Source organism: Budorcas taxicolor, chromosome 25 (genome assembly GCF_023091745.1).
Source record: "Budorcas taxicolor isolate Tak-1 chromosome 25, Takin1.1, whole genome shotgun sequence".
NCBI classification, from domain to species: Eukaryota; Metazoa; Chordata; class Mammalia; order Artiodactyla; family Bovidae; genus Budorcas; species Budorcas taxicolor.
Window position 1 is genome coordinate 43,715,464 of NC_068934.1, and position 25,431 is coordinate 43,740,894.

Sequence of the window (25,431 nt, forward strand, 5' to 3'; positions counted from 1 at the left end):
TGGGGAAGGGAAAGACCAAACCCCCTCTTCTTCAGAAGGAGCAGCCAGAGACCCCTCAGCAGAGGCGCAGCTCCAGACTCCAGAGAGTGGCATCCTCCCGCCCTCCCCAACCTCCCCCACCCAGGGTCTCAGTCCGGCCTGGCCTCTCTCCCAGCCCCCACCCCCACTTCCGGACACTATTTTGGGGAAGGAATTAATTAGCTATCGATTTCTGCTGGCAGAAGGAATAGGATTTCGTGCTGCTGTCCAATCTGCCTCGGCCGCGGGGATAAGGGAGGGGATTCGTTCCCCGGGCCCGCCCCTCAACCCAGTGCCTGTCTGCTCACATCCCCCACGCTCTTCAGAGCGGCAGAGGGGTCCCTGCTGACAGAGGCTAAGGACAGGGTCTCCCTATTTCAGGAAGTTAGAGGAGGACAGGAAGTGAAGGATGGCGGAGGAGGCCTCCAGAGGCTGGAAGGCAGCCGCCTGGGTCCTAAAAATCAGAGGAATGTTACCTGTTTGGGGGATGGAAGTGACGGTGGCCGGAGAAGGCAATGGCAACCCACTCCAGTACTCTTGCCCGGAAAATCCCATGGGCAGAGGAGCCTGGTAGGCTGCAGTCCATGGGGTCGCTAAGAGTCGGACACGACTGAGTGACTTCACTTTCACTTTTCACTTTCTTGCATTGGAGAAGGAAATGGCAGCCCACTCCAGTGTTCTTGCCTGGAGAATCCCAGGGACGGGGGAGCCTGGTGGGCTGCCGCCTGTGGGGTCACACAGAGTCGGACACGACTGAAGCAACTTAGCAGCAGCAGCAGCAGCAGCAGGGGCGGTGGCAAAGTGGGTAAGAGTCCAGGGGATGACTCTAAAGGTCTTTGTGTGCCCAGATGTGGAGGGAGAGTGTGGCAACGGAGCCGGTGCTGTGGGCAGGCAGGTGCCTGGCAGCAGCTGTGGGGGCAGATCCCGGGCTTCTGCAGTGCCCCAGGGAGGAGCCAGGGCAGGGGCCGGGCCTGCGGCCCCTCAAGGCTCATTACTCATTCTTCCCACAGCCCGCAGCTCTGCAGCACAGGCCAGCCTGGCTCAGTGCCGGGGCACAGGGGCTGCAGGGCTGGCCGGGAGGAAGCCCCCACCCTCCCTGTGTCCTCTCTCCAGAGAACACTGGGGCAGCTTCAGGCTTGCAAGGCAAAGATAACCCCAAGAGAAGCGTGAGCTAAGCGGACACCTGAGTCCTTCCACCCCACCCCGCCCTAGAGTACCTGATGCTCTTCACCCCTGTCCCCTCCCTTCAGCCTCCTCCAGTCCAGGACCAAGCTTCTGACTCCAACCCACCCTTCCTCCCCGACACAGGGGCTTCCTGCTAACCTAGGATACCCCGTCCTTCTTCAACTCCTGGCATGCAGCTCTCCTCCCTATGGGCCAGGGCCAGGGCCAGGGCCTTGCACAGCTACATCAAGTAAACAATCCCTGGAGTTGAGCCCAGCCCCTCCCCCACACTCATACCTTGCAGTGGAAGCCCCCCCCCCCCCGCCCCCCAGCACCCTCAGTGTCCAGGCTCTGCTCCCCAAGATCGATGCTTCTCCAGTGCCCACTGCCAGAGCGGAGACACTGGCCGGAGCAGCCTTGGGATATCCTGCCTGCCGAGTGACATCAGTGTAGCGTACACCACCAGCCACTGCTGGCCCAGGGCCACTGCTCCTCCAGGGAACAGACCTCTCCCCTGCCATCTGGGATTCTGCCCCCCAGGCAGCTCCCTAGCACCCCCTACCCACGGATAGACTCTGCAACCTTGAGTCAGTGGTGATGGGAGCTAGACGGGGTGGGGGTGGGTTGACTCAGCGACTCTCAGGACCTCAGCCCACTCTCAGCCCCACAGAATCCTGTCCCACGGATTCTTTCTGGGCCCTGACAGCCTCCTCCTCATCTTCCCATGACCAGACCAGTGCCAGCGTAGCATCTGGGCTGTGACTCTGGGGCTTTCCACTGTGCATCAAGTGCCAGGCTGGACCACCATAGCATTGTCTTATATATCCTCCCGTGCTAGGAGGTAGTTTGTTTACCCCAGGCTTACAAACAGGGACCCTGAGCTTCAAATGATGGATTCATTTCCCCAAGCTCAAGAGCAGATGAGGGGGTCAGCTGGCTCCAACACCTGTGGCCTTTCTTCTACCCTGCACCGGCCACAGGCCACAGGGCGGTGTCAGGCTCAGAGAGCTCACCCTTCTCTGACCTGACCTTCGCTGGGGCCCTGCCCTCTTCAGACAACCCAGACTCTGAGTCTGCGCCGGGGGGGCCAAAAGACACAGACCGCAGAGCTCGTAGAGTTCATCCTTCAAGTCCCAGAGAGGAGCAACCATAGCCCGAGGGCCATGAAGAAGAGCAAGACTAAAATCAAGGTTGCTGGACTTCCATTCTAGACGCTTCCCATGTACCCACTATTCCACTCCTGGGCTTTCCAGTCTGACCAAAGTCCTCCACCCCCACACCACCAGCACCAACTGAACGAACGGATGTGAATTTCAGGGTTAGATTGTACCCACTCCGGCAGAGCCCCTGTCTAGAGGTCTCCCGGCATCCACTCAGCCCCTTCTCTGAGGTCTACACCACACACACACACACACACACACACACACCTCCAGCCATGGGAATGCCAGCCTCTCTCTGGCTCTCCTCTCCTCAAGCCAGCTCTCTCTCGCGCCAGCTGGGAGTGTGACAGCAGGGGCCTCCCCCAGGCATCAGGGAGGAAGAGCTGGGTTTGCACACATTCTGGTGGCCCCAGAAGGCAGCCTGTGGACAGGTGGGAGAGTGTGTGTTATGGGGAGGGAATTTTTGGCTCAAGCGAAAGAGAAACTTGCCGGCAGTCTAGAGCAGCCAACAGTGGAGTAGGCTGCCTCCGGTCGGGGGGAGGGGTGAGTTCCCCATCTGTGCAGGTGTGTGAGCCGAGGAAGGGTGACTAAGGCTCAGCGATGTTCAGCAGGGGGCTCCTGAATCCCAGGGGAGGGGGCATCAGACAGCTCGAGCTCTGAGGGCCCTTTCAGTGGCAGGTGTATTTTGAATGGTCCTCTCTCCTCCCTAAAACCTCAGGCAGGATCAGTAAGCAAAGCATAAGTCCTACCCCCTCTTCCTGCTCCCTCCTTCCAGCTCTGGTGACCTAGAAGTGACAAGGGAAGACCTCCGGCAAGTCCATGTTCAGACACATCTCGGCAGGGGGCAAAAGCAAAACCGAGAAAGTGCAGGGATCAGAGGCGCTGACTCAGGAGCCTGGGTTCATGCTGGCTCTACTCCCTTCCAGCTGTGCAACCTCGGACAAGTTGCTTAGCTTCTCGGGGCCTCAGTTGCCTGATGTGTAAAATAGAGATTTTAGTAGTGTTTTCAAAAGTGAATTGATATATGTAAAGCACTTGAAACAGTGCCTAGTAGAGACTAACATGGAGAAGTATGTGTTGTATTAATAATCACTTTAAAACCCCATCTCAGCATTTTACAGTGTGCAAAACTCCATGTGTTTCTTGTTTCCTTCAAGTCTCACCGTAGCAGGATGAGAGAAGTAAGCAAGGCAGACCTTGTAACTGCTCCCCTTTTGCAAATGGGGAAACTGACACTCAGAGAAGAGAAGGGGCCTCTGAGTGGCCATCTCTATGGGACAGGATTCTGCGGGCGAAGAGAGGGTGGAGATCCTGAGAGCAGTTGAGTCACCCCCACCCCCACCTCCCAGCTCCCATCCCCACTGGCTCAAGGCTGCAGTCCACCTGTGGGTAGTGGGTGCTAGGGCGCTGACCAAAGGCAGACTCCACAAGGTCACACAGGTTGTCAGGGCAGAGCTGGGACTAGGATTTTGCCCCCTGGGCCCTTCCCCACACTTCCGGGCACTTCTTCCTACCTAGGAAGGTGGGAAAGAGATGAATGGGTCTGGAGATTAGCAGAGGTCCCAGAGCAGCACGGCTGGGAGTGGGTGGGTGTGTGCGAGGGTCTCCCTGAGCAGGTGTCCATGTACACGGAGAGAAGCCTACAAGGGCCTGGGCACCAGAATGGCAGCTCACGATGTGCATGACGAGGCAGTTGCCAGGTGTGTGGGTCTGAGGAGATGGGTGGGCTGGGGACTGAGGTGCAAATGAATGACTCGATGCACTGGGGGCCAGAACGAGGGAGTTTGAGGTAGGCAGTGAAAGGCGTGAGCTCACCCCCATGCCCACCCCATGCTGTGCACAGCTGAGGGATGATGCCCCGGGTGGGTACATCCCAGCAATTCAGAGGGGACAGATGGCTTCCAGGGGTGGCCTTGTGAGTAAGCAGGAGGTGCCTGGGAACGTTCCTAACAGTGCCCATGACAGGCGTACGTGCGCACGTGGAAGGTCGTGATGAACATGGAAGTAGCTGCCATTTACTGGGGGCAGGACAAACACATCAGACAAAGTTCACAGAGTGCTTAACACAGAGCCAGGCTCATGGCAGGGACAGTGTGCCTACTCCAAAACCTGGGCGATACCACGGGCTCAATTCCAGGCCACCACAATAAAGCGAATATTGTAATAAAGGAAGTCACACAAATTTTCTGTTTCCCAGTCACACTGTACGGTAGCCTAGGATCCTATAGTCCCATGTGTGACAGCATCGTGTCTAAAAAAGCAATGTACATACCTTCATTTTAAAATACTTTATTGCTAAAATACACTAACCATCATCTGACAATGAAGGGTTGGCACAAACCTTCACTTTGCAAAAAACAGAATTATCTGTGAAGTGCAATAAAACAAAGAATGCCTGTGAATACAGTCATTGTTATTATTATTGTCATCATGATCATCCGGCCTACTCCTCGAAAGAACCCCACGAGGTAGGTGGGGACCCCCCATTTTACAGATGAGGAAACTGAGGCTCACGGAGGGGCAGAGCTGAGTCCAGGCAGCCTCTCTCTGACTCCACCCCACCGTGGCGGCAACAGAGAGGGCTCTGGAAGGAGCGAGGATGGGCTAGGTGCTGTGCACTCGCCAGACTGTTTGCTGAATGAGCCTCTGAGGGCTGCAGCCTTGCGGGTGTGGACAGGCCCAGGCCAGGGGCCGTCCGGGCGGAGGAGCGGCCGGGCAGGTGGAGCGGGCTCGCCCTGTCAGGTGCGGTGTCCCCGTGGGGGCTGAGAACGAATGGACAGTTTGGCACCATGCCGGGGTAGGGCCCCCACGCGTGAGGATTAGTGCTAGGGGCGGGGAGCCCAGAAATGGGACGGTTCTGAGGAAGACAGGTGTGGCTGAGCACCGTGTCAGACCTAAAGGGGCTGTGGTCATGCGCACGAAAGCCTGGGGCAAAGTGCTTAGGACACAGAAGAGAACGCGGTGCTTAATGATGGGGGGGTGGGGCTCTGTGAGGAGAGGGTGTGTCTCAGGGAGTGAGGGTCTGTTGGAAGAGTACAGGTGCGCCTGTACGAATCTGAGGTGGTGCCTGGTTGTACGGAGCAGGGGCTGTGTGCATCTGAGGGAGAGAGCTGACAGCGGGGCACTGAGGCTCTGGGGGCACGTGGGGGCCCCGAGGGTGTCACAGCAGAGCAGGGCACCCGGGGGAGGTCTCTGAGGCAGGCAGCGAGGTGGCTGTTTCTCTGGGCGGGGAGTGTAGGCGGTGTGCTGCTAGGAGGTGTATTGTGTACGCAGGTGTATGTGCCTGTGTAGGTGTGTGTCTGGGTGGGTGTCACCGAGCATACGTATCCGTGTCAAGCTGTCTGTGTCACTGGCAAGGGCAGGCAGGAGAGGGTAACTGGATAGAGACTGGAGGCCTGGAGGGGACAGAGATCCCCGCCATCCCCTCTCGAACCCAGCCCCCTCCTCTCAGGAACTCAGAGTGTGGACTCAGCCCAGGTTGAGAAGCCAGCAGAGGCCTGGGCTCCTGGAGAGAAATCCCCAGCCACACTGTGACCGCCCGCCTGGCCTCTGCCTGCCGGTCAGTCCTGCCCACCCCTGTGGATCTGAGGCCACGATGGATCTGAGAACACCTCCTCTAGCAGGAATGAAGGAACCTCCCCAGCCAGACCCTTCTCCCCCAGCCCCTAGAAAGATCCAGCCCAGCCTCGGATTCCAGCATTCCTGGAGGCAGGAGGAGCTAGGGACCTGAGTGGCCAAAGCCCCATGAAACAGACGGCCTTACGGTGAACAGATCAGCCGACCTCCCTCCTCTCTTTCCTCCTCTCTCCTCCTTCTCTCTTCCTACTTCTCTGGCAGAAGATAGAGAATGCAAGGCCCAGGAGTCTACCCTGCCCCAAAAGGAACACCTAGACACTGGCAACGTGGACAAGAGGGAGGGGCAGAAATGAATGACCCCACCCCCCAGCACAGAAAAAGCCAGAAGTGTTTGGAAGCCTCGAGGCAGTCAAGAGGACTGGAGACCTGAGACCCACACCCTAAGACAGATTTCATCATTCCCAGTCTGGACAGCTTCCCCCTTCACCTCCAGGCACCAAGGAAGAGTCCCCTCCCAGCCCTTGCTGGTTCAACGAGGCACTGAATTCCTTCACCTAGGACTCAGGTGGGGCTGGAGGGTAGAGATGACAACAGCCGCCCAAAGCCAGTTTTGCCTCCAAGGGCCCATCAAGGCTTCAAGGGCCCACACCCCAGCCCAAAGAACCCAGAGCAGAGAGATGGCTCCTTGACTGGGGAGGAGGCTGGGACGAGAGGAATGGTCCCCTCCTCTTTGGGGGTGGGGAGCAAGCCCAGGGCCCTGCAGCTTCCTCTCCCTGCAGCACTCTCTGCCCATAACCCTGTCGCCGCCCCCAGCGCCTTCCCACCCTGGCACAGCCCCCTCCTACTGCTTTCCCAGGCTCCCCCTCTCATCATCCCCAACCTTCCCCCGCAAGCTTCCGCTTCTATCCCTCAGGCCCCCCATCTTTCCTGGCTCTCCACCAGCACATACCCATCTCTGCCTGGAGCACCTTGGCCCCTTCCCCTCTGGTCCCTCCCAATCACCTCCTCTCCCCTTGGCTCCCATCCCCCAGGAAAGCCTGGTCCTCCGTGGTGCCCCCCAGTATGGAGCTCTTGGCCTGGCCCTGTGCTCCCTGCCTTTCCACTTCTCTCCTTTCCCCTCCCCAGCCCCCTCTCCACCCCCCAAGCCCAGTTCCTCGCTGATGTCTCCCCTGCAGACCCTTCAGAGCACAACAGCTCCCCATTCCCTCTGGAGGAGCACTGCTTCCAGCCCTTGGGGCTAGCAGAGGCTGGGGACCCCCGCTTCAGAGCCTCCCTCACAAGCCCTCCGGATGCACCTCCTTCTCGCCCCATTCCTTCTTCAGTGACCATCCCTCCCACCCCCCTCCATTCACCCCAGCTCGGGGCCAGTGCCCCTTCCACAGGGAGCCTCCTATCCCCAACCCCCCCAGCCGCTTAGCCGCCTCGCTGTCACCCAGCCAGCCCTCTCAGCGCGGCAGCGCCCCCGCCCCCCAATCCATCCTTCCTGCCTCCCCCGCCCCTTCAATCGTTCCCCTCCCCCGATCGGCTCCCGCCCCCCGCCCGTCTCCGCCGCAGCCCCCCCTCACCCCGTACCTGGTTCTGGGGGCGCCAGGAGGAGGGTGGGGATCAGAATCCCGGGGCCGCCCCGTCTCCGGCGGTTGGCAGAACCAGGGCCAGCAGCGTCGGCCGCCTCGCGCCTCTCTCGCTCCCCGCCACGTCCCCGCCCGCCTGCTGGTCCACCCGCCCCGCCGCGGTGCCGCTCAGAGGAGGATGCTCCGCGAGTCAGGGCGGCTGCTCCCGCCGCCGCATCCCTGCAACACCGACTGACGGCAGCATCAGCACCAGTGCCCGCCCCCCGGGCGCGCGCATTGGATCACGCCGCGCTAACGGACGAGCGGCGCAGCCAATGCGAAGGCGCAGAGGCCGCCGGTCCCCGCCGCTGCTCCACAGGCCCACCTCCTTCCCCGGCGAGGAACCCAGGCGTTCCCGTCTCAGGGTATCCGAGTTCTTTCCCGCTTCTCGAGGTCCTTAGCCCTGGCGCCTGGGCCCCGAAACCGAGCAGACATCCGAAACCAGCCCCAATGACTTTTCCGGAAACCCAGTCGCCCTAGCCTCTTGCCCTGGGGTCCCGCACCCCCCGGCCGGCTGGACCGCGTGGCAGCTCCCGGGGCTGGGGCGAGTCGAAGGGGAAGCCGTGGGCCCAGACTTCGGGCACCGAGGGAGCAGGACCTGCGCGGGGCCCGGGCCGCAGCGCCCTCTGCTGGCCACGCCTAATGTCGGGCCCGGGTTGCCCGGAGCCTAAGGAAACGAGACCCCGCCCGCGCCTGTAAGGTGCCTTTCCCAGCCCTTGCCTGGCTTCTGCCTCTTACTGCCCAAGGGCTCCCTGGCTGCCCCTAGAAGTGAGGAGCGAAGGTTTTTCCTGGGAAAAGGACAGAGGCGCGGTGGGGGAGGGAAAGGCAGAGATGGGGGCGGGGTAGATCTAGGGGCTTAGAGTTTCACAGCCCTGCCTCATGGGAATCCCAGAGTTTGAAGCCTGATTCCCAGTACTGCCTAGAGCTCTGGACTAGCAGCAGGTTGAGGGGCAGGGCTGTGGATGCACACAGCCTGGAGCACTGAAGGGAAGCTGGCAGGAGCTCCCTTCAACCAGAACTCTGAAACCAGAAGTTTCAGAGTAAATGTGCTGGAGTGAAGGTTTTCCCCGTGAGGGCGTCAGCATCACTGCACGGCTATGAATGTGGAAGAAGGGGCCCCTCATTCACTCAGCCAGCCCAAGGTGGGCCCTGGCACCAGCCTGTGTACCACAAAGTCGGACGCTGGGTTTCTGAATGAGGCAGAGTGTGTGTGTGTGTGTGTGAGTGTGTGTGTGTGTGTGTGACCATTCTGCCAGCTCACTCCATGACCCTGATTTCTGTTGCAGGGTCTGTGATCTGCACAGCCAGTGGTAGATGGCACTTCCTTAGCCAGAGGCTACACGCAAGAGCACTCACATTCGACCACTATTGCAAGCACGGGCACTCGGAGGCATGCTCATGGCCATCCACACCTATCCATGTGTGTATAGGCATTCCCAAAGGAACACACAGGGACACCTACAGAAATTCCTCCCCCCACCATGGTACAACACCCACAGGAAACACATGCTTGCTCAAGAACATACACAAACTTGTGCACACAGGGGCCTGGGGCAAGTGCATGCCTAGGGGAACAGGTGTACACAGAGGACCTTCCCGCGAGGTCATCCTGGCGCCTGAGGCACTTTGCACAGTAGATGTATGGGGACCCACACCCTCTCAAGAGAGCTCTCTCCCCAGCCTGTGAGGGGATGAGAGGGGGGACCCAGGCCATAGGACCCTAGGGCTTGGAAAGAGAGATCCCTGAGCCAGGTTCCAGACTTGGAGGGCCTCTGCTAACCTTGGACAGACCCTCAGGATGGCCTCCACCAAGCCCACTAGCTGAGCCAGAGAATGGGAACTGCTGAGTCAGGGCCAGTGGATGTGAAATTGCCTCTCTGACCCCAGAACCTACTGCCCTGCCCATCCCCTCATTGCCGCTTTCCCTGCAGCCTACACACACACACACACACACACACACCACATATAACACACACAGACTCCAGGGCATAGATGGGCAAACAGGTGCAGTGACTCACAAAGACTCTCAAACTCTTATGGATGGGTGTGTGAAGGGGTGGGGGGAGATGTAAGAGTGAGCACTTACACACTCTGTGTGGTCACACACACCCCCCTCGGTTCCCTGGGCCACCCTTCCCCACCAAGGGCAGGAAAGGTCACCTGGCAGCTGCTGTGCCTCCCTGCCCCTCCCCCAGTTACAATGATGTCTCTCCCCACCCAGGTCCGAGGTTCAGACTGCTAGATGTAGTTGGGGCCCACCGCATCCAGACACCTCTGCCCAGTAGGCACCCACCCAATGTGGCCCTTCTCCCACGCACAGTCCAGTGAGGACACACAGTGGAGGGGAATGCTGCAAACACAGCGTGCGTGCCTGTGCACACACATGCACACACACACACAACGGGAAGCTCGTCCGCCGAGTTCACACGGACAACCACAAAAAGGCAGTCGCGTGTCACACTCTCCCAGCCGGAGCCGACCTGGGCACCCCTATGCGTACACACACACCGGCAGAGGATGGCTGGGGTTGGGGGGCCGCAGGGAGGGGCGCCGACCAGGCTGCAGGATGGAGGCAGCGCGGGAGGCTGCGCAGGGAGCGAGCTGCTCTTCACAGCACAATCGCCCGTCTGTTGTTATAGCAACTCAGCCCCCAAATCGTGAAACGGATATTACAGCCTCGAGAGGGGGAAGGGCAGGAGGGGGCTGAGGACAGAAGGAGGGGCAGTGTGGGGTGGGGGGGGAGTACCCAACAGGTGGCCGAGCTGCAGCTGAGAACAGGGTGGGAGGAGGAGGTACCCCAGGTGAGGAACAGGCCAGGGGTCTGGGGTCTCAAAGGCAAAGATGGGCTTGGGATCAAGGAACTTTGAGGGAGGGGACTGAGGCCACTGGCAGGTCCTCGGATATTGCCTGTGGTAGCTAGGTGCCTCCGCCCCCAGGACACCCTGCAGTTGCTGTAGGACAAGCCTCAGCTCAGGGGAGGGGGCCGGGGGAGGTAGCCCCCATTCTCAGATGGCTGTCTAGAGTCTCCTGACCCCAGGGGCAGCCTGACCCAGCTTCAGGACCTTTGGGAGACCCCCCAGCCCCGCCTTCTCACCCAGACCAGCCTTCAAAGTGGCCTTAGCCTTCCTCAGGCAGCGGTGACCCCCCAAACCTCCATCACGCTGCAGAATTGGGAGTGAAGAGCTGGGTTAGGAGAGGCAGCCAGAGGCTGAGAGCAGGATCAATATGCATGGGAAGTCACTGTCCTTCCGGCTGGCAGCACCAGGCCAGGAGGGTGCAAGGCCAAGGAGTGCAGCCCCAGCTGCCCCTTCCCTCACAGCCCGCACTCGGGGCGGCCCTGTCCCTCTCATGATTCTCTGTAGTGAGCTCCCCACTGCTGGAAGTATTCAAGCAATGCCACCTGTTTCAGCTTCAGACTGAAGCCTGTGGTTCTACATGACCACCAGGCTCAGCAATTCTACTTTCAAGTCTTAGCCCCCCAAGATTCTGGACTCGAGATTCTAGACCCTCCCCAAACTCCCTGCTCTGAGGTTTCCTGGTCCTAAGGGTCTATCCCCCAGAATTCTAGTCTCCCCAAGATTCCAGCACATGAGATTCCCGATCTCCCAAGATTCTCTGACTATAGCGTTTTAGACTCCACAGTTCTAGTCCCTGTGATTTACAGACCCCTACCCCCCACGAGGATTCTAGGCGCTGATGGTCCAGGTTAATTACACGGGCCTTTTTATTCCATCTGGAAAGTACAAATATTCACAAGAGTCTGTACAGTCTTAGGGACACCAGTCCTGGCCCTGCCCTCAGCCACATGCTACCCTCATGCCCCTCCCCCCAGCCCCAGCCTGCTGCCTCAGCACCCCAGGCTCCCTGCTCTGGTCCAAGTCTTTTCTCCAAGGCAGGCATGAGTGCTTCATCCAGTCACAGCTGGGAAGAGAAAAGCAGAGGTTGTAAGGAAGAGCCTCCTCACCCCCCAAAAATGTTTGAGTCTGCCTAGCCTGGGTCATTTGGTCAGAGCACCCACCCCCTCTTCCCCCGCACATTGCCCCAGCCCTGAGTGGGGAGGCTCTGGGCAGGCTACAGGGGGGCTTACCATCAATTACAAGTGGATGTCAAACACGCCGTCCTCCACCGTCTGAACCTCCTCCTCTCGGATCTCTGCAGGGAGGGGGGTTACAGGACCAACTCCTGGGCCCCTGTGCCCTGAGCAGCCCTTCCCCCCTCATCGAAGGCACCCTGCCCCATCCCAGAAGCAGAACCATCCACTGGAAATCAATTCACTGAATGACTAAACAACCCCAATTTTTGAGGCTCTTTTTCTAAGTTTTCAGTTTGCCACAGCTTTTTCGCAGCCACAGATTTATCGGTGCAGGTTGCTTAACATCAATTTTGTGTGTGTCTCACATTTTAGACCCCAGCACTGCTGGAAGGCTTGAAGCAAATGGTTTTATCTTTTCTATTTTGGGGAACTTATGCCGTGTGCCTGCCTCTATTTTTGAAGACTCATGCCAATTTTAACGGTTGTGGTCAACTACCTTACACCCCAGTTTAACATGGTTTGTTCAGAGTATTCTCAGCAAAATAATCATTTGAGGAACTGTCATTCAGAAAACTGACCTATAACCACCAATGACTCCAAGAGAGCTGCTGGGAGATTTGGGGGCAATGGACTTTTCTCAGAATAGCCTCCAGAATAGCCAAAAAGGGAAATACAGGCAAATGGCTTAAAAAATTCCTTCTCCAAGCCCATTGTCAATCCCCCTAACAAAATAAGAGTGTAAATGGAATCTTGAAGTCTCTTTCCCTTTTACTCTGTTTTTATTTATGAGTCTCTGCCCTCATCAGCCTCAAAGTATTGAGGGCACCCTGGTTACCTCCTGGCACCCTTATCTGTCCAGCCCTCCTCTATCACCTCCCTCAAATTAGACAATTACAAACTCTGGAATGGTTTCTACCCTAGAAAAGTTTCCATACTTTGCCACCATGGGCCTGCCTCCCTCTCTCCCTCCCTCCACAGGCCAGTACAGAAAGGGACCCCTCTTACCTGGAGGCCGGGAGCCTCGTCTGCCAGGGCGGGGCAGGGAGAAGCTGAAGGCGCGATGGTGGGTGTGTGTGGGTGAGGGAGAGGGTGCAGACCCCTCCAGACTCATACTTTGGGCCCGGCGCCGGCACTCAACTGACAGACGATCCTTGCACTGCTTGTGGCAGTTCACACCGCAGGCTGGGGAGGCAGACGGGCAGCCCAGCCAGATCCACTGGTCAGACCACCCCTCATCCCGTTCTGCAGGCCTGCACTTCTCCCCGGGTCCCTTTGCTCCTAAGCAGCTGCCCCACCAAAACAAGGGCTTTCTTCATCCTCCTTGCCAGTCTGTGCCCTCTCCAAAGCTCCCGATTTCTGGGCAGCTGCCTCACCAAAATAAAAACCCTGGGGGTTTTTTGGGTTTGTTTTTTTTTGTTTTTTGGCCACGCTGCAAAGGACGTGCGATCCTACTTCCCTGATCAGAGATGGAACCTGTGTCCCCTGCAGTGGAAGCAGAATCTTAACCCCTGGACCACCAGGGAAGTCCCAATCAAACCAAGTTGAAGGCTACCCCCTTCACATCAATCAGCATGCCTCTCTGGTTCTAAGGTACTTTACTCCTTGACAATTGCCCCACCAAAATAAGACTCTCCATCCAGATAGTAACTCTTTCCCCCAAAGCAGCCCAGCAGCCCTGCAACTCCATCTCACCTCGGCATTTGAGACCCTGCTTGTAGATGCCCAGGATCTGAAATAGAGGAGGAGGATGTGGTAGGGGGGAGCAGTTTAGAGGGCATGACTCTTCTTTCTTTCTATGGACAGGAACTGGAATTGACCCCTTGTGGACCCTTAGGCCCCTCAGGGTTTGGTTCAGACCAGCAAGAGGAGAAGCAGGTGGAATTAAGGTTCGCCTGGACTTAGAAGGCTTCGGCAGGGGGGCGGGGCCAGAAGGGAGGGCGGGGCGGGGACGGGACCCGGCCGGTGCTGTTGCCGGGTGGCTTGGGCGGGGGCTCACCAGGGCCTTGCAGTGGCGGCAGGCGACCGGGCGCAAGGAGTTGCTCTCGTGGAAGTTGTGTACGAAGCCCATGCGGCCGCCCAGCATAGAGCTGGAGCGCAGGAAGTAGGAGACCATCTCCTCCTTGCTGATGCAGCCGTCCCTGTCCGGGGAAGTCGGGGGAGGGCCTCAGCTCCGGGGTGGGGGTGGGGGTGGGGGAGGTGCTCACTGAGACCACCCACCACCAGCTTAACCCAGCCTACTGGGAAAAGCCCTACCAAACTAAAGGTCATCGCGGGACTCCTGACTTTTTACCTTCCGTGCGGGAAAGAGAAAGAGAGCCAGACTTGAAGTCCGGCAGATGTAGCAGCAGCTTCTAACTAGTTGTGTAGTCTTGGGCTAGTCACTTGCCCTGGGTTTCCTCCCTGGAAAAATGGGGGTCATAATTCCTGCCTACCCATTTCACAGAGCTGGTGTGTAAACTAAAATTGCTCTGCACTTTCCCATGGGCTTATCAGCTTCTGTTTCCCAAAGTGAGCTCTATGGAACACGGGTTGGAATTCCTGAGAGTCAGGAGCTCTCTGATGAGTTTGGGGACCAGGTAAGATTGGAAAAAGCTGCACCTGTCTCACTCTTGCGGAATCCTGCCAGACAGGTAATCTGGGGCTTCCCACAGAGCCCTCTTTTCATCTATTCAGGTATTTTAGGGAAAGAGTGAGCACTGTATTCTGGAGATAGAACTCAGTTCTAATTTGGGCTCTATTTATCTGTGTGACTTCTTCCCTGTGCCTCAATTTCCTCTTCAATAAATGGGGACGATGATAGTTCCTGCATCTCAGAGGGGTTTGGGTAAGAGTTGAAAGAGACAGGACACAAAGCATTGACAACAGTGTCTGTAAAGGCTAATAGGTGCCAGGCCACTGGGAGCTATTTCTGTCAGCGGTGACCTTTATCAGAACCTCCTGCCTATTAGTATTTGGGTGGTCCAGGTGGTCCTTCAAATCAGTGGCACATTGGAACAACTGACCATCTCAAAAACATAAACTTAGGCTCCTGTCTCATACTGTGCATGAAGACTAAATTCCCGCTAAACTGAAGACAATGTAAGAAAATAAAATTCTCAAAGTATCTGAACAGGTCTAAGAGAAGAATTTTGTCATCTGGAGGGGATAATAGACCTTCTACACGTAACACAAATCCGAGAAGCCATAAAGGAAAAGACTGACATATTGAGCACACATTTTTTAAAAATTTTATATGGAAAAGGACAACATGAACGACAGACTGCGAAAAAATATTTTGCAAACATATTCAACACCAAGGGTTAATATCCATTAACAGAGAAATCAATGAGAAAGACTCACAAACCCAGTGGAATAATGGACAAAGACCATGAACAGGCAATTAACAGAAGAAATAGAAGTGGCCAGTAAACATAGGAAGGTATCCTACCCCCACTAATATTAAAGAAATGCAAATATAACCAAGACACCGTTTGCCAATTAGACTGGCAAAATTATAAAGCTTATTATAGCATCCACTGTTGGCAAGGAAGTTGAGAAATGGGCTCTTGTTCACTGCTGATGGGGGTGCAAGCTGGCACAACCTTGCCTGAGGTCACTTTGGCAGTCTCTCTCCTAATTTAGAATGTGCATATCTTTTGATCCAATTATCCCACTTCTAGGAATTTCTCCTACAGAAATAGTGGCCCGAGTGCATCAGTACAATGTTCACAGCAGCATAGCGGATATTAATAGCGAAAAACTGGGAACAGTCTACATGTCCATCAGCAGGAGAATGGGGAGGCAGATGATGGCCCCGCCACCCAGTGTAACACTCTGCAGCTGTTCTAAAGAATGAGGTAGTTCTGCCTGAATCGGCCTGGAAAGATGTCCATGATGAGGGTTTAAGTGGAAAACAAAAGTAAAAAAGAAAAAACACAAAGCGTGCGATTCTGTCAAGACAGTGATTTAAAAACGAAAACAAACAAACGAAAAAAACCCTGAGAACGCTACTGCCACAAAAACCTAGATGCTAGTTTAACTATATCCAAAACTGTTTTAAATGCACAGGTGAGTTTGCAAGAAATGGAAACTCCCAAGTTCCAGAAACAGCGATCTTCCAATTGAGGCAGTGAGTTGGGCCCTGATGGTACAGCTGCCCCAGGAGCCAGGTGCTGGGTTTGGATACCTGCCTGGGATCTGCAGGAGGAGGAGTTAGGGCTGAGATGCCTGCGTGAAGCTGGGGCCTTGAACATCTCCAAGGGCTGTGCTGTGCTTAGTCGCTCAGTCATGTCTGACTCTTTGTGACCCCATGGACTGACTCTTTGAGCCCACCAGGCTCCTCTATCCATGGGGCTTCTCCAGGCAAGAATACTGGAGTAGGTTGCCATGCCCTCCTCCAGGGGAATCTTCCCAACCCAGGGATAGAACCCAGGTCTCCTGCATTGCAAGCAGATTCTGAGTCACCAGGGAAGCCCCTGCAAGGGCTGCACCCACCCTAAAAAGTGTGGCCTGCAAAAAAAAATCCACCCCACCCAGGGAGGTGGTAGGAAACTGTTTTCAACTGAGAAAACTGTCTTCAACTATTGTTCTCAACTCTGGGAAGAGAAACGAAGTAACTATAATGCATGCTACTGGTAGAACCAGACTTATACCATAATCCTTCTTGCCTGTGAAACAGTCACAAGCAAATTCTCTTATCAATTTGTACCATGCCTGGAAAACATTGGGAAGGTACAGGCATTGCCACACCAGTAATGTTGCTAACATAGTTACTACTGACAACCTCTTAAGTGGGAAAGGAGGAAGGGAATTTTCGCTTCTTACCTTACACATTTCATTCACTATAAATCTATTTTACTACTTGGATTTTTTTTTAACCATGGATTTTTATAATACGAAAAAAGGCACAGCTTTTTGAAATCTGGATAGCATTAAAAAGTCAACTTGGGATGCACTATAAATTTTGATTGGAATTTTGTTTGCTCGGCAAAACAGGGGTGCGAACACGGTTTCAGGGGGACACGTATAACCTACTTCAGAGAACCAGCTGTTTGTCCAAATTGTTGGCATGTGAATTGGTGATAAGCAAGTGGGTGCTCCAAGTTACAGGCCTTTCTTATCTATTCATTAAGACATGCTACCCAGGAGTTCAGCTTGCCCACACTTTTTCTCGGCTGTGAGCCCCACAAATAAAGTGGCATTTATGTAGCAAGAGTCCCCAGGAGGCCACAGTCTTTGCAAGATTTAGGTGGAGATGCCCCCTACCCTCCGGCTCATCGGTCTGAATAAGCGAAACAACCCTAAGCCTCTGCAGCTGGCAGCCTCCCAGAAAAAAAGAGCCCCTCCCCACATGGGTGGCTTCCCCTGCCAATATCATCTGGTTCAATGGCCTCATCCTTCTCAGGAGGAAGCTAAAACCCAAGGGGAAATGAACCTGCCTTCCCTCTGCCCCTGCCCCCAGGCCTCTCACTGGTTCTGGTCGAGGTCCCCAAAGGCGCTGAGATAAGGAAAATTCCCACGGATGATCTGGAACTCCTCCTGTGAGATGTGGCCGTCCCCATCGACGTCAAAGTTCCGGAACACAGACTGAAGTACACAGAGGGACATGTGTGGGGGGCAGGGAGGGTTAAAGGGGCCTTGGCCCCATCCTGCTCACACTCCCAGTCTGAGTTAGGAAGCCTGGGCATCTAAGAGGTGGGCAGCTGTCTCTCTTCCCCACCACCTCCCTTCTCCATACCCCCATCCCAAGCCCACCCATCAGCTGCACCCTGTGCCTTCTGTTAACCGAGTATTGGCCCCTGAGCCCGGCACTGGTGGTGGCTCCCAGGGCAGTGCCCTGGTCAAAGCAGCCTGGACTGACCACTACGGACCTGTCCCCCTTGTCCCACAGGCTCCAGAGCTGGTGGTGCTGGAGTCTCACCTCCACCATCTTCTCAATGTGCTCCACCATGATCGCCTGATCCAGCTTGGGTTTGGCAGCCGAGGTCCACTCCTCTAGCACCGGGGGCCGGGGAGGCGGCGTGCAGGTGGTTGGGCTGGTTGGCTGTGGAAATGATCAAAGCTGAGTGAGGGCCAGAGGTGAGGGAGCCCAGGGCCCAGTGGAGGAGGGAGGGGGCAAGCTCTGGGCACAAGGAAGCCTGCCCAACAAGCAGGATGGGTGAGGTGGCCTCTAAGCCTGGGAGGGCCAAAGGGAGGGAGGAAGAGGATGGGCTAAGTTGGGTATGCAGTGGCTCTCGCGCTCACCGAGGACTTGGAGCGCGGTTCCCGCTGCAGGGACAGCTGATAGAGCTCATCCTCTGTCTGATATTGATCCAAAGACACCTGAGGGAAAAAAAAGACTAATTCAAAGACACCTGGGACACACCAGTCTGATCACACCCACTGGCCTGTGCTGCTCCCAGGAGCCCAACGCCCAGAACCCAGACCTCCAGGTCTACCTGAGGGTCACAGCCCAGCCCCGAGCCTGGGCCAGAAGCAAGACTAAGGACCAAGGCCAGCTTAGAACACACCCCAGCAACCACATGCCAGCCCAGCACACAGCCCAGAACCCAGAGCTTGGCCCCAGACCTTGAAGACAACGCGCTGCTAAGATCTCAGCCAGGAATTCAGGTCACAACCCAGCTGAGAGCTCTGAAATCCCCCCTCCCAACACAGCACCCAACCCAGCAACCAGATTCCAGCTTAGATTTCAATTCCCCAGTCCAGCCCAGAGCCCAGAAACAGGTTCAGACTTCACACCAAACTGTCAAACCTGAGCTCCGGCCCAGTGATTAGAACCTAGTCCAGATGTGGACTAGAAACCAACTCCTACCCCAGAGCTCAAGTCCAAGACCAAGCCTAGAACTTCAGAGCTCAGGGCCTTGTTTAAGAGCCAGCCCTGGGGAATTCCCTGGTGGTCCAGTGGTTAAGACTCCACATTTTCTCTACTGAGAGTGCAGGTTCAATCCCTGGGCAGGGAACTAAGATCCCACAAGATGTGTGGGGCAGCCGAAAAGTAAAAGCAAAATAAAAGCCACCCCTCTGCCCGGAACCCAGAGTTTAATCCCAAATGTTGAACGTAACCCACTGCTAGGAACTCAACCCAGAGCTCAGGCCCAGCCTCAAGCCCTCACGCCAGCCTCAGGGGTCCACAACCCCAACCAGAGCTTGGAACTCCCCTCCAAGGTCAGCCCAACCAGGGGGACCAGGCTGGCTCTTGGCTCTGTGACCAGAAGTGAGAACCCAAGGCCAAGCCCGCGGGACCAGGGGCCCGGCCCCTCACCGTCAGCAGGCTCAGCAGGTCAGGGTTGGCCTGCACCGGGGGCCGGAGGCTGGTCACCATGGCCAGCTCCTCCAGGATACTGAAGAGCTGCTTCATCTTGGCCCCGTTGAGTCGGGTCCGGGCGGGGTCCAGCCAATCCGGCAGCGCCAGCTGCAGGGCCACCAGGTCCTTGAGGTGAACACCCAGGATGGGGAAGCGGAAACCCACGCAGGCTGCCAGCCGGCGCCGGTAGTTGCTATAGTTGCCAGTGGCTGTCACTAGTTCCGTCAGACCTTCCCAGAGCTGGGGGGCAAAGGGCAGAGAGTCACATACACACACACACCACATCCACATAGCAGGTCACAGGCTCAACTCTCCTTTCCCTGCCCAGCCCTGGAGACGTGGGAGAGCCTGAGCAGTCAGAGTCAGGGATGGGCGAAAGGCCAAAAGCCTTCCTCCTGTCCCCCAAGGCTGACTCCCTCAGCCCCTGGCAATCAGAGTTCATAGGTCATGAGTCCAAAGGGGCACCCACTACCAAATAACACACCTCTCCAGCAGTCCTGGGCACAGACTATCAACATTTAATAGAGGAAACTGAGGCTCACGGAGGCAGAGCAGCGCAGGACAAAGATTTCCAAGAATGTACTTAGCGGAGTCATTCCTAACAGCCCAAACTGGAAAGACCTCAAGTGTTCAACAGTCGAGGAGATACACAGATCGAGTGGACAAAAAAATTACACGGCAATGGAGACGCGTGAGCAACTGCTGCGCAAAGCAGAACGTATGAGAGAAGGAGGAAATAACATACACAACACGATTCATTTATAAGAAGCTCAAAAACAGACAACAAAATACCCACATGGTTTTGAGAAGCATACACAGGTGGTAAAGCCTTCAAGAAAAGGAAAGTTGGGGATTCCCCAGTGGCCCAGTGGTTATGACTTTGCCCTTCCACTGCAGGGAGCATGGGGTGGGGAACTAAGATCCCACAGGCTCTGCTGTGTCGCCAAAATAAATAAGGAAATATTCTTTAAAAGAAAAGGAGGTCATCATCCTTAGGAAGGTCATGGCGTTGGTTACCTCTGATGAGGAGGGAGTTATGCTCTAAGGGCTGGGAGCTTCAGGGGCTGGCAATGTTCTACTTCTTGACCTATCTTCTTTCTAGTTTTTTTTTAAACTGTGAAGGCTTCCCTGATAGCTTAGTTGGTAAAGAAAATGCCTATAGTGCAGGAGACCCTGGTTCGGGAAGATCCCCTAGAAAAGGGATAAGTTACCCACTTCAGTATTCTTGGTCTTCCCTTGTGGCTCAGCTTTGATCCCTGGGTCGGGAAGATCCCCTGGAGAGGGATCTGTACACTTGTTTTGTAGACTTGTCTGTATGTATGGCACCAGATACGTGTTTTTTTACAATACAATAGGAACTTCCCAAGTGGTCCAGTGATTAAGACTCTGGGCTTCCACTTCAGGGGGCACAGGATGAATCCTTGGTCAGGGAAGTAAGATCCCACATGCTGCACAGCATGGCCAGTAAAATAAAGTAAGCAGGAGAAGAGAAAAGCATGAGCTTTGAAGTTCAGCACATCCGTGAGCCTCCTCTCTCTGCCAGCTTTCATTGTGCAGCCTGGGAAAGGGCCGAACCCCCAGCCTCAGTTTCCTCATTTATCAGATGAAGAGGGAGTGACCAGTGCCCCGCTGGGCTGGGAGTTCTCACGAGGCCAGCCCTGGGAAGGCTGTGCCCCTGACCCCAGGGTCTCAGGCACCTTGATGGTCTCCGGGCTCACGTGGCTGTGGGTCTCCTTGAGGCGGGAGATGGAGCTGTGGCTCAGGCCCCCGACCACTGCCATCAGCGTGTTGAAATTCTGCAGCTGCAGGAGTTCCTGGGGGATAAATGGGGAGAAAGGAGACAGTGAGTCATTGAGTGGGCCCAGAATTTGGCCCAGCTTTTCTGGAGAAGATCTGGCAGTGGGTTAGGGGAAAGGAGGGACTCGGCCCTACAGGGGCGACTGGGGGAGTTGGGGGGCGGGGGAGGGGTGGGCACCTCTGCCACGTGGACGAAGTGTGTGATGACCGCCGCCCGCTGAGGGGCTGTGGGTTTGCTGAGAACCATCAGCTGCACCCACTGCGAGACACTGTTGAAGAGGGAGATGAATCGCTCCAGGACGGGGTTGTCCACCGTGCAGCCGTGAGTCACGAAACTGTGATAGTCCTGGAACTGGGGGCGCAGGGCCTTCAGCACCCAGTGCCGCCCCAACTCACCGATGGCTGCTCCTCCCCCTCCAGCTGCCCTTTGGTAGTTACCCTGTAGTCCTAGATCCCGCCCTGTGACCCCATCCCTCCTGGCACCCCCTCCCCAGCCCACATCCGACTCCTGACTGAAAGCCCCGCACCAGGATCTTGCAGAAGGAGCGATATTCCAAGTAGGTGAGATGTGCCGCCAGCTCCAAGGGCTCCAGGTGGTCAAACAGCAGGGACATCTTGCGCTTCTTCTGTTCCACGGGGTTCCGCTGGGTCACCTGCCGCTTCCACTTGTAGGTGGGGCTGGGGGGTGGGACAGGGGCAGTGAGTCCTTTGCCGGAGATGCCCCAGCCCTCGTTGCCCCACACTCATGCCACTCAAGTTCACTGCAAGACACTGGGCAGGACACCGATGTCTCCCATACTAGCAAAAAACTCCTGCCATCTTCCCCCCGCGTCATGCCCTCCACACAGATTTATGGAAGACCTAACTCTGTGCCAGGCACTGTGCCAGGCACTGGGGTTACAGAGGTGAGCAAGACACAGTTCCTGCCCGTGAGGAACTCACATTCTACGGGGAGACAGACACAGACGAATAGGACACAGCTGGGCGCGAGTGCAGAGGTCTTCGCGCCAGGGGTCTGCCCAAAGCGCCACCAAGAACAGAGGCGGCAACAACAATTTCGGCCCTGGAAGACCCCACAGACACGCCACACTTGTCTTGATAACATAGAGGTGGCCAGGGAACATGAACAAAGTGCCACGGTGGGCATGGATGCAGGGGTTGTGGAAGGGTGAGGGGGCTCTGGGGGCTGCAGGAGGAGGCGCTTGGTGGGGGCGGGCGCTATGGAAGATGCAGCGGGAATGCTAAACAGGCCTGAGACTCTGAAAGGCCTTAACCCCCCCGCCGAGGCATTCTGAAGAAGACAGGGGGAGCCACAGGAAGTTTTCCAGCAAGAGCAACATGACCCTCACACCACTGCATTCAACGAACCGTTTATTAAGAGCAAATGGTGCGGGATGCTAAGTGCCCCTCCCAGCCCCGCGAGCACCCCCCACCCCACGCACACGTTCTCGATGTCGATGAGGCTGCTGTGCCGGCGATTCCCTTCTTGGTCTAGCAGAGCCTTCAGCTCCTTGATCTGCTCAGCAAGCTCAGGATTCAAGTCAAACTCCGCTGGGAATGCTGAGATCCAGTACCTGGTGGAGGTTCAGAGTCACCCGGGGCAGCCCTTCCCCCACTTCCCCTAGGATGGCCGTTCCCCCAAAGAGGGGGAGGAGGGCCTCAGACTGTGATCCCCCTCACCCAACTCTTTCCTTCCCCACCCTCATTGGGCAGATCAGAAAATGGGGACTGGACAGAGTCAGGAAGGGGCAAGCCTGCGGCAGCACACCCACCATGGACAGAGCCCGGTTCAAACCCACATGACCAGCTCCCAGAACATGCTATTTCTACTCTTTCAGGCCAGTCAGAATCCTAAGGGAGGGGAGCAGAGGACGGGCCAGAGCCCCAAGAGGAAGACTCACCTGACCAAGTGGCATGTTTTCACCTGCAGCAAGCTGGAGTTGTCCTTCCGGGATTGTTGGTAGGTGAAGGAGAGTTAAGGAAAACAAGGATGGAGGCTTACTCTAGAAAAGGAGGCAGGGGATGGGACCTGAGCCCCACAGGGAGGCGGAGGGCAGGGCCTGGTTCCAGCAGAAATCTGGGGGATGGTGTCTGGCGTGGGGCAGGGCCTAAGCTCTGGAAAGGGGCCCAAGGCAGAGGTGAGCTGTGAGCCTTGGGAGGGCAGCTGGGTAGAATGAGGGTCAGGCTGGGAGCAGGACCCGGGTTCTGGAAGAGAAGCAACAGGCGGGACCTGGGCTGGGAGTAGGGACCGGTCTTAGGCTGTGGGGAAGAGACAGCAAGGCTAAGGTTAGGGAGAGGGGGCGGGGCCTTAGTTCTAAGGGGAGGGAAGGGGAGGGGCTTTGGGCCCAGCAGAAGCCTGGGCCCAACCTGAATCCTATGACTTGGGGGCAGCCCACGTCTAGCAGCAAGGCCCATCCTCTGCCCGGGCTGGGCAGCGGGGCTCGCTTACAGACTCGGACTGCAGGGCCCTTGGAGAAGTCGGCGAAGGATATATGTGGAGCAGTTTGGCCGCCAGCTGAGAGGAAGGGATGTACCAGGGGTGCATCATAAGGAACATGCGCACCAGCTGCGGGTCCCGCACCTTCCCGGAGTCATCTAACTCCGAGGGGCCAAAGAGAAGCGGGTTGACACTTCGTCTCGAGGCTGTGGTCCCTACAGGTCCCTACCCTGCAGCCTGCTGGATGTGGCTCCCGGCCGCCTCCTGATTTCCCAGGGCTCCGAAACCAGGAGGCGGATTATAAAGAAAAAGTGGAGTGGAAGGGGGGATAAAGGCAGGTTCCGAGGAACCGGGGGATAGGAGCAGTCTGAGCCGGGTCTGAGTCCGGAGGGGAACCAGCTGGGGCGGAAGGAGCCTGGGTTCCTCGGGGTCAAGAATCCAGAGGTCATTTCCTGAGTGCTTAGGGAAGGGGCACCCCTTCACCACCCCACCACATCAGCCGGAAACAGCTCCCAGGCCGAGATAGCGAGTTCCTCCGGATCCCCCGGGGAGACAGATAATTCTCCTTAAGTGTTAGAGTCCGGGGACCCCGCCATCCCTCCCTTCAAAGCCGGCATACTAGGGAAGGGAAACATTTTCTCTTTCTGCAGCATGTGGACCTCTCCGCCCTGCGATGAAGGGGAGATTTTCGCTAAAGAGACTGCAGGATGCAGGCTGGGTGGGTCCAGGGCCGAGATCTGCCCAGGGAGGTAGGGGTCCCGGCTCAGGCTGGGTGTGTCCTCCCGTGCCACTCACCAAAGGCTTCGATGCAACCACGGAGCAGCTCCTCCACCGTGCAGCCCTTGTCCAGGTCCAGGGTGCCCGCCATGGCCGCCGGCGCGGGTAGGCTCTGCCGATCTGCGCTCCGGGAGCCTCCCACGGGGCTCGGACCGGACCCCTGTCCCGAGAGAGGCAGAGCCGGAGTCGGCGGAGGCGCGGGCCGGCGGAGCGGACCCGAGGGTAGAAACGGGGCGGGGTGGGCACGCCCCCTGCTGGGCAGGGGCGGAGTCGTTCCCCCCGCGGCCACGCCCCGGGGTTAAACGGTCTGGCCCGGGATGGTGCAACCCACCAGTTGGGAAATGAACTGGCCAAGAAGCTTCCGGCCCACCCTGAGAGCCGCGGGAGGGCAGAGGGACTCCCAGGGGATGGTCGGTGTCCCAGTCGCCCTCTCTGTAGGCCCTCTCTTCTCCTCATGTCCTCTCCCCAGAGGCACCTGCAGCACCCCGCAGCTCAGTTCTGCGCCCCCTCCCGCTTCCCTCCCTCCACAGCCTCCCTTCCCCCGCAGGGTTATTTTGGGAACCCAGAGCCTGAGGGGACCTCAGAGGAATTTCTCCCTGGGATGAGAAGGGGGGGAACCCAGGCGTCCTGCCCGCGTCGCCCCCTCCCGGGCTCCTGGGAAGAGGAGGCGGGGCTGCGGCAGCCCCCAGGGGCCTGCCCTCGGGGAGGCGGGCTGGGCTGGAGAGGAACATTCCTGGGAGCGAGGGGTGGGGGTGGGGGAAGAGGGGCGGAGGGGGGAGCCCCTGCGGCCCGGAGGCGTCAGCGGGAAGCCTGGGCCTGGGAACCGCGCGCTCCCGAGCCACCTCCTCCGTGAAGGCCCCAAGGGTCCTGGCTCAGCCGTTCCGCAGGCCCTCTTCATCCCCAGCCTCTGACGCAGGCCCCCCGTACTGCACAGTCGAACTGGGGGCACACACAGGCCGTCCACACTCGGGCAGAGTGGGGTGCCCAGAAGGGGGCGCTAGCGCCATGGAGGGTGGAGTGCCCCTGTTGGACTCTACCAGCAACTCCAGTCACCGGCGGGGATTTACGCACCCAGGCGCAGACACACTCACTCCACACCCCAGGCCAGGGACCCACATCGGGGTGCAAGAATATGCTTGAGGTTCCCCCAAACAGCCGGGCCTCAGGCAATCACTTCCCATCCTCTCTCTCACTCACCCAGTGGCACCCCACACCCCCGCACACCTGAACGAAGGAACCCGCGGGCACACATACCCGTAGTCCGCTACCCCAGAAAGCAAACCCGTTGAAGGGGCTGGCTTCCGGCCTTGCTGCTCACTAGACCAGACCAGCCTGGAGTTCCGAGGCCACTGACATCCGCACACGTGTGCGCACACGCAAGACAGTGCACCTACACGCATGTACACTCCCACACATGCACACGCCCGGTGGGTGCGCACACACGCCCACTCCAGCCCCCGCCCCCTTCATCTGCGATCCAGGGCCGGCCCTGCGGCCCCAACGACCTGACAGCCCTCGCCCCGGGACACTGGCAAAGCCTTGCCCCACACAAGGCCCCCGCCCATACAATACTCCCC

At 57.3% G+C, this 25,431-nt stretch overlaps 1 protein-coding gene across 1 annotated transcript; it reads right to left on the reverse strand.

Moving 5' to 3' along the window:
• Window positions 1–11,319: 11,319 nt before the first annotated feature.
• On the reverse strand, window positions 11,320–23,990 carry RASGRP2 (RAS guanyl releasing protein 2). Its single transcript, XM_052661939.1, has 16 exons — window positions 23,873–23,990; window positions 23,133–23,235; window positions 22,542–22,604; window positions 22,083–22,214; window positions 21,168–21,318; window positions 20,819–20,992; window positions 20,541–20,657; window positions 18,802–19,083; window positions 17,784–17,861; window positions 17,461–17,583; window positions 17,011–17,126; window positions 13,558–13,699; window positions 13,254–13,290; window positions 12,567–12,743; window positions 11,616–11,680; window positions 11,320–11,449 (listed from the first exon to the last, which is right to left on the reverse strand). The coding sequence occupies exons 1-15, from the start codon at window positions 23,943–23,945 to the stop codon at window positions 11,622–11,624; spliced, it is 1,827 nt and encodes a 608-aa protein (XP_052517899.1). The 5' UTR covers window positions 23,946–23,990; the 3' UTR covers window positions 11,320–11,449; window positions 11,616–11,621.
• Window positions 23,991–25,431: the final 1,441 nt, after the last annotated feature.